The sequence below is a fragment of the Coregonus lavaretus genome (genome assembly GCF_964263955.1).
Source record: "Coregonus lavaretus genome assembly, chromosome: 31".
Lineage (NCBI taxonomy): Eukaryota > Metazoa > Chordata > Actinopteri > Salmoniformes > Salmonidae > Coregonus > Coregonus lavaretus.
In genome coordinates this window covers 20,026,066-20,035,184 of record NC_140018.1, presented here as the reverse complement: position 1 = coordinate 20,035,184, position 9,119 = coordinate 20,026,066, and the positions used below count along the sequence as shown (strand labels likewise).

General features: G+C 45.1%; 1 protein-coding gene across 1 annotated transcript in view; it reads right to left on the bottom strand.

Annotated features, from left to right (window-relative positions):
• Positions 1 to 8,565, bottom strand: part of rcan2 (regulator of calcineurin 2) — a 117,189-nt gene extending 108,624 nt beyond the window's left edge. The window contains exons 1-2 of the mRNA XM_084149282.1: positions 8,531 to 8,565; positions 3,940 to 4,223 (exon numbers count right to left, since the gene is read on the bottom strand). Of these exons, the coding sequence (XP_084005408.1) occupies positions 3,940 to 4,155 (216 nt within the window). The 5' untranslated portion in view covers positions 4,156 to 4,223; positions 8,531 to 8,565. The remainder of the gene's footprint in view (positions 1 to 3,939; positions 4,224 to 8,530) is intronic.
• Positions 8,566 to 9,119: the final 554 nt, after the last annotated feature.

Genomic DNA, 9,119 nt, shown 5'->3' with positions numbered 1-9,119 from the left:
CCTTTCAGAGACTGACACTTTTAGACACATTGCCCGTGTCCGAATACCCATACTTGCGTTCTAAATAGTAGGCATTTTAGGTTTGCGAAAATATAAAGTTTTATGGTTTGTAAAATGTGGAAAATCGAGTATGCTTTAAATGCCAGGATGTTATACTAATTTCAGCTTTTCATCTAGTAGAATTTGCTGCACACTTTTGAGGAAGATAATCGTCTTTCCAGACTCACATGTGTTTGACAACAGCTGATAATCAGCTGATAATGAGATAAGGGGCCGCGCCGTACCAAATTGAACAAATGGCGGGAATCAACGCAATTGCACATTAGATGACGCATTCTCAGGATGGGTGAGCCTAGTATGTTACTATTTGTTGCTTACTGCATTCATTTTTACTAAACAATACGTTCTAAATATTATTTAGTACGATTAGTAGGCTACACAGTATGTAGTTTTAGTAAGTAGTAGGCTGCTATTAGACACTAATGTATACACTATTATATTCTCCTCAGGAGCGTGTTGCAGCTTTAAAGAACAAAGAAAATCACCTTGTAAAAGAAAACAGAAAAGATGGAGCATGTCAGTCTCGTAAACTCTCCCTGTCAACTGCAATCTGTCTTCACTGTCATCTGTGATGCCACGTCAGTCAGTCCCCATCGACCTGGTTATGAATCATACTCAGACTCCTCCGCTGTACCTTGACATTTCCAAGCTGACGATCAATACTATAGATTGAGAAAAGACCCTGGGTAGAGAGGGACTAGAGGGGAAAAGTCTGTGGCACACAAATGTAACCAGGGATTCCATCCAATTTAGTATTAGTCTTGGAGGTGCAAATCTCTGGTTTAAATATCCTTAAGCTGTAAAAGTGGCTGTCTAACTCCTGGTCCTGGAAACAGTCTGGAGCCTCATCTGAGAGGACACTTAGAAGTAAATCATGTCGTTTGGAACTTGGAACCGAGGGGGCCAATAATGACACTCAAAATTCCATTGCAGACCACTGGGGCTTTAGAACTGACTGATTTTCCATCCCCAGTCCCCAGACAGACTGAACTATTATTAGAGACAGGCTAATAGCTAACACTATGCAGCTATAAATAGTCATGATTCATCACCCAGGGATTTTCATCAAAGTAATCTTATCACATAGCCTGTTAAACTGATTCTGGCTCGGGTGCACAAACAGAAACTATGCTTCACACTAATACATTTGACGGCAGGGCAAATCAGGGCAAAAAAACTAGAGGGAAACATCCAGCTGCTGTTGGACTGATTTCACCCTGGTAGATCAGTCAGCAGACGCAGAGGCCCTGAGTGATGATGCCTCACTGGTAGACTGATGTTAAGGTTCATTATGGCTCAGAGGGAAATGGAATGCTTATAGTGGTTGTCGTGGCAACGCATGTATGTTTTATGCATTTTAGCGTCACTCAAGTCATGTCAGTCGAATGCATCCTCCTCTTCCTCCTCCTATATCAACTTCTAGCCTCCTCTTTCCCCCTCCCTCTACTCCTTCGACCTAATATCCTGCCCTTTCCTTTCCTCTCCTCTCCCTCACCCCCTTCTTCGCTTTTCATCCTCCCCTTATCCACTCTAAGAGACAGCCCATCCTATCTTATACCATCCCAACCCAGTCTAGTCCAGTCCCAAGAGGCTAGTCCAGTCCAGCTGAGTCCAGCCCGGCCCACACTGTGTCCAGGCGTGTTTGCGTGTGTATGTCAGTATGTGTGACTCAGATGAGTGATGGATCACCTTTAATCTGCCGCTGTCCTGGAGGAATGGCTTCTGTATGCAGCTGTCACACTGCATGAGGATCAAAGTAGTGGTGTGGCCGACCAGCTAATGTCTCTTCTCTGACTGACGCAGGCTGGGGCTGGGGCTGGTGCAGGGGGCTGGGAGGGGGTTGGGGCTGGGTATGAGGCTGCTGGGGTTGGGGCTGGGGTAGGGGGCTGGGAGGGGGTTGGGGTTGGGTATGAGGCTGCTGGGGTTGAGGCTGGGGCAGGGGGCTGGGTATGAGGCTGCTGGGGTTGAGGCTGGGGCAGGGGGCTGGGAGGGGGTTGGGGCTGGGAGGGGGTTGGGGCTGGGGCTGGGTATGAGGCTGCTGGGGTTGGGGCTGGGGCAGGGGGGCTGGGTATGAGGCTGCTGGGGTTGGGGCAGGGGGATGGGGTTGGGGCTGGGTATGAGGCTGCTGTAGCTGGGGTTGGGTTTGGGGTTGAAGTTGGGGACGGGGCAGGGTAAGAGGATGGAGCAGGTGTTGGGGCTGGACCTGGGACTGTTCACTGGGGCAGAAAGACCTGACTAGCACAGTTCCTCTGCTCTGTTCACATGACCTCTGCTCCAGAGAGGGGCACAGAGGGGCAATGCTCCCCAGCACACACAGACCACAACAGGACACAGTGAAGCAAAGAGTTCTGGATGAGAAAGTCTGAGGAAGTATGTCCACATTCAGCAGAAAAGCAGAGGGAGTGGACTGGACTCACTCTCTTAGTCTTTTTATTTTCATCTCACAAACATCATATACGAGGGGGCGCAGAGGTCAAGATCTCTAATCTGTGTTGACACCAGGGCTCTATATTCAAACATTTAATTGGTAGCACTGGTGCTCTGAACTTTTAAAAAGTTAAGATCACAACATACAATTTCGGAGCACCAGAAAGTATTTTTTAAATCGATTGACATATAATCTATATTGGGGCCTATATGTATTCTAGCTACTTCTGAAGCACATGTTGTGCCCTAGAAACGAATGTAACCCTGTAAATGCATGTGTTTATTATAACAAGCTAAAATGTTGATACATATAACTGTCATTCAACTTACAAAGTCATTTGTGGAATATTAGGTTTCTACATTGTGTAAAAGCACTATATTGAGATGCATTACATTGAAAATTGTACACCATCTCTTTAAGAACATAATGTTTGTGAGTGATGACATGCAAGAGATCAGTCATCCATTCATTGCTATGATCAGTGATCTCCTGAAGAAGCTATCCCTTTTCCTTTCTTACTGTGCCCCCAGATGTTCAGATATAGCCTACAAGTAAAGTTACCAGGTTGTTCACTAGCTAATTAGGTAACATGACGGAACAAGGTGTAAACAAATGACCCGCAAGAAGCTTTAGACCGACCCGCGACATGGTTTATTCCAGGTCGCACAGCTAAGTATTTAGGAGCATATGCGACCAAAATGGTCGCACTTTAGAGCCCTGGTCCACAGAGCACCATTCCCTTATGAACAGCAGATAGAACTTCAGACAAGTTATATGGCTCTGTGGACATCCATTAGGCCTCCTCAGCCACATATCAAAACCACTGCCTGCCAAGATAGCGGTCAAAATCATTTATAGCTAGAGGTACAGTGGATGACCAGCCCCCATCAGAATGGCTGCTTTTGATCTCACCTTCAGCTGGAAACTGGATGACATAACAGGCCTGACAGGCCAACCCCGGATAATGGTGGTTTATGAGGACAGTGTTGAGTACGAAGACGGCCATGGAGACATGACACCCATCAGCATACCAGATAAATTGAGAAAATGGCTGCCAGACATCCACAGAGTGGAGTACAGTAGGTCCTTTGCTGTGTTTTTTTGCCAAGGGCAAATTGCCCTCAATAAGACATTTATTTAATTTATTCAGAAGATAAACCGCCCCTGAGATTAATCAACTCGTTACCATGGGGACTAGAGGGCACCAATAAATACAGTACCAAGAAAACAATCATACGACAGATAACAAGAACTGTGGTGGAAGCATGGACCAGAAGGACAAACAAGGTCAATCTCATGGACAATGTGACCTTGACAGTTTTATCACCTTGAATCACTTTTCCTTAGATAAGAGGCCAAACAAGAGAATCAACTAGGCCTAAGTGAAAATAGCAGGGGAACATTGTGCAACTCTCTCCCCCGTGAATAAGAAGAGAGTGGTTTGACCTTACCTTGCCCTCCTGATCCTCAAACACAGACTGGTCCACGTTGCAGGCGAAAAGGGAGGTGGGCAGGTCGTTAAAGTCTGTGATCTGGTGGAAGCTGTCGCCCAGCGCGGGATGTCCCACAGTGCTTTGCAGTACCAGCAGCTCCTCGCCCCCCAGTAGGTAGACCCGCTGGTAGAATGTGGCGTTTCTCAGGTTGGAAAATAAATGGTCCCCCTTCATGGCTACAGAGCGAGAGAGCGAGAGAGAGAGAGAGATGGGTGTGCTCAGTCCAAATGCTGTGATGGCTCCTAGGGGGAAGAAGTGGACAGTCAAACTCTCCTCCGTACCAGTTCACTTGAAGGCTAACTGATCACTGATGTAACTGAATGTGGAGCTCACACTCGGTTAAATACACACAAATCAGCAGTGCAGGACTTACTGTATCTTTAGCTCTTGTTCTAGAATAACAAATGTGTTCTGAGGCTTAACCTTACAGGTTGTTTTACTATGCCATCATCTTGGTTATGAACCCCTGTACCCCCACCACTCCCTCATCTATATATTTTTCCATATACAGTATCTGAAGTGCACCTGACATGATTCATTCCATAGCCACAGAGTGGAAAGTGTCGTTAGGCAGCGTATGAATGGTGATCTGATTAATCAGACTGGCTATAGAGCCTGGCTTAGAGAGTCTTTTCACACCTCTCTCTGCTCACTCTGTTCTCACAACCACCGATGACTTCTAAAACAGTCCACCTCCACAGGAAGTTAAAACAACAACACAGAGAGACAGAGAGAGGCAGGGAGAGAGAAATATATATATATATGAGAGAGAGAGAGAGAGAGAGAGAGAGAGAGAGAGAGAGAGAGAGAGAGAGAGAGAGAGAGAGAGAGAGAGAGAGAGAGAGAGAGAGAGAGAGAGAGAGAGAGAGAGAGAGAGAGAGAGAGAGAGAGAGAGTAGATAGAGAATAGAGAGAGAATAGAGAGTGTTTACCTCTCCAAACCCCAGCCAACAGATGTTAATCTCTGGCCCAGGCCACTAATACTCTGCCAAAAGATTAGGTGATGGGCTTAGAGATGGGTGATCCCACAGAGGTGTAATAAGGGAAGGAGTGGAGGATGGAAGGAGGAGGGATGGAGGAGAGGGGAAATGGAGGAGAGGAGTGGAGAGGATTGGAGGGTGAGAGGGGAGAGTGGTAGATGGAGAGGGGTGGAGTATAGGAGTAGAACAGATAGAAAATAGGGAGGTGGAGGTGAGAAGGAGATATGGAGAAGTGAAGGAATGAGGGGCTTGTCACGGTTTCCCTGTCATTAATACACCCTGACATGTCCAGTCCGCTGGCGAGCCTGCACTGTCACCAGCAGCCTCATACTCACACACATCCCGTGGCTATTTTAGGATCAGCACATCACTCGTCACACACACACACACACACTGTTATGGACAGTGGAAACACACACACACTCTGTTATGGACAGTGGAAACACACACACACACACACACACACACAAACACACTGTTATGGACAGTGGACACACACGCACACAAAAGGCTATAGATAGTGACTGTGGCTGTCTAGATCATTCCTGGCCTGTGTAAACGCTGTTATAAATAGCTGCAACACTAATGAAATCCACAGAACGCTGGGGCACTTCATTAAAAAGAAGTGTTCCAGACAGGCAGGGCCCTATTTCATTTCAATATCAGCAGTGTGCCCTGTGGTCTGAGACAAGGCTGTTAGAGAGCCAAAACACGAACACACACACACACGGATGCTCCCTCTCTCTCGCACACACACACACACACACACACACGGATGCTCTCTCACGCATGCACACACACACGACTGTATACTGTATATGAATGGACAAAGCCATCAATCAAGTTACACCATTCATTCCTATGTGAAGAGTCAATAGCGCATGAAGCCAAATGAAGCCGGTTAAGATGGCGTCAAAGATTTTTATAACTAACCCAAGATAGACCAGAGCCTGTCGTTTCTAATGGGAGCAAATTAATCATAGTGGGCAGAATAAGCAAGGAGGTGGGCAGAGCCAAGTACGAGCCAGTGAGATACTATTGGCGTGTTCTAGCATTTATTAGAATATTTCCGTTAGGGAACGCCTACTCTGTGAAGTGCGTATATGCAATAACTCAATTCACCATTGCATTCCTTCTAAACTACGCCATTTTTAGAAACTTTGGTAAAGGGTAAAGTCTACAAAACGCAGTCCACTCTGTTTGTTACAGATTAGTTTTGGAAACTGAAAACTGTATGGAGATCAAATGTTTAATCGATGAGAAAATTTGCAGAATATCAGCCAAAATCCATCTTGCTCCATCTTCTCCCACTGCCGGCCTCTGGGCTTCCTCTCATCACCATATTTAGTAGTGAGTGGAAACGCCAACCGTATGCTTCACATTTATACATCTGGTGAAATATCTGGCTCATTGTTCTATCTGTGATGGCGTCTCATGGAGACATAACATGCGCAAGCTAGCTCAGTGCTGTCCCCTCTCATTGATTAACTCAAGTTGAAGGCCGACTGGGGTACTGCAGGCTGCCATTAGCAACTAAATTATCCTTACAACTTCTTCTGTGTGCGATTTTTTTATAATCTGTTCAAGGACATACAGTACATCTGGTGTATTAGAAGCAATTATTGTCTTCGATAAAAACAAATATTTACATTATTTACACGAAGATTCACGACGGAGATTGCCATTTTTCCATTCACTCTAATGGGGATCCTGTTTTCTGCTAACAATGCAGTACCGCGGTCGGCCTTGAACTTCCATGGCTTCAATGGGAGGGAGCAGCCATTCTCCCCGGACACACACACATACACACATACACACACACACAGCCATTTATGTCTCTGCTGAAGAGGATATGGGTTTGGGTTAGACAGTAAGAGTGCAACAGGTCCAGAGAATAGAATGATGCATTCAGAACTGTGAGTCAACAGCCTGTCTGTCTGTCTGTCCGTCCGTCTGTCTGTCTGTCTGTCTGTCTGTCTGTCTGTCTGTCTGTCTGTCTGTCTGTCTGTCTGTCTGTCTGTCTGTCTGTCTGTCTGTCTGTCTGTCTCTCTCTCCATGCCACTCCCATTAGCCACCTGTGTGCTTGTTTACTCATAATCTCAGATAAAAGATGACTGATTAGCATGAATACATTAAGCACTGTACTTTCCAAATAATCAGAATGATAAACAAGGCTTAATACAAATCATATCTCATGATGAATGGAATCAATGGACCATCAAATGACTGTTCTGCAAACTAACTATGCTAACTAAGAGGCAAGGAACATTAGACAAACCACAAGGTCAATGACTAAAATCATTAGGCTATATTGATTGGCCCATTGTGGAACATTCCAATTGTCAATTGTTCCATTTCACTGATCTCATGAGTGAAACATGCTTATCTGCCCACAGAGAGCGCGAGCGAGAGAGAGAGAGAGCGAGAGAGATGGATGGGTGGGTGGGTGGGTGGATGGATGGTAGTGGTGGTGATCCAGCCAGCACCATATGCCTTGATAATGATAACCTTTTGTTCAGAAAATCATCTGCTGAAATAAGTTACTAACATACCATCAATCATATCAAGGTGCAAAGGAAAAACATGTAGGGCACAATTGTTACAATGCTATAGTAAGTGGCATGCAATATTGCTTACTGAATGTATTCTATGCTAAATCTACTTCAGCAAACCATTTAGTTACTGACTAGCTGAGAATTCTCAACTTCATGGAGTTGAGAAGAATTCTCAGCTAGTTACTGACAGTCTATGCAACAGTTAGATCAATAATATTTATCCCCACAGGAAGCAGCACTATGAGGCAGACATATTCATTCCGTCTTTCAATGAGTCATATCTGCAGAGGTTTAACCACTAGCAACCTGTTGGTGTCAGAGTGAGCCTGTCTGGAGGGACCTTGCGCTGTCAGAACAAATCAACTTTCTCATGGGGAAGAATTGTGGAAACAACCGAATCATACCTCACACCTGATAGCCTACCTCAGGTCCTATATAATCTATCAATATGCTATACATCTATTGGCTACATGTAGGGTACTTTTCCAGTAGGATGTTGAATAATAAATCAAGATGAATAGACAAGTATTTGGAGGTTTTTAAACTGCTTGTAAAGTGAAGAGTGGCTGTCATGATGTTCAAAGAGACGCGTTGCGTTGACAGCTGGTATTTCGGTCTCAGAAACTGTCAATGTCACTAAAGCATCCTAGGGGTTAAATTGGGGAAAAGGAGTTAGGCTACATAACCTCTAAATTGCCAAGCAACATAAATGGAAGGCTAATCTAAATATATTTATATTTAAAGAAAATCATATAGCCTACGTTAGCCTAAGATCTGCCTATTTTGGGGGACAGGACAGTTCCATCATCATCATCATCGCTAACAAAATCCCAATGTAACCTCTATTCAAGACTCGGTGAAAGTCATTCGCTTGCAAGTTAGAGCACTTTCCCACCCGCTGACACTCACTACCCTATCCACCCCACAGCTTCAAAGCAACGCAAGTGATACTTGTCAAATTTCCACATAGAAACGCGATATGTGAAACCAGAGTCGCCATCGCTTCTCTCTCTACCTGTGCGGTGTGTATCCGTCCGACTGGTGTCTTCAGCGTTGTCTCTCTACCTCCTCACTCTTCTTTGTGAATCAACCTTGCATTCCAGCTGTGCGCCGATAATCTCCTGACGTTTTTGCAGACAGTTTGACTCACCAATGACTGGCCTCCGGCATCCTAATGATGTTCGTTACCCAGTAATGAAATACAGCTATGTCCACAGGGGGCATTATTTGACCAATAGTCTACCAGGGAGCGGAGTGTCTAAAAAAAAACTACAAATTAACAAAGGTGGAGACCACGTCAGAGCTTTCGCGAGCCTTTGGGATGGATGTTGCCGCGCTTTCAGCAAGTAGCCTATCACGCGTCCTTGCGGGCGGGTGTTTGCTGGCTTCATATCGAATCAAATCAAACATGTGTTACGACAATTTATTGCAGTGATGATAGGTTAGGCAAATAATGTGCATATTTGACAATCAGATTCCCAAGCACGTCTCTCAGTTTACTCAAGTAGCTTAAACTGGTATCATTCATAAACGTCACGACAATTTATTGCAGTGATGATAGGTTAGGCAAATAATGTGCATATTTGACAATCAGATTCCCAAGC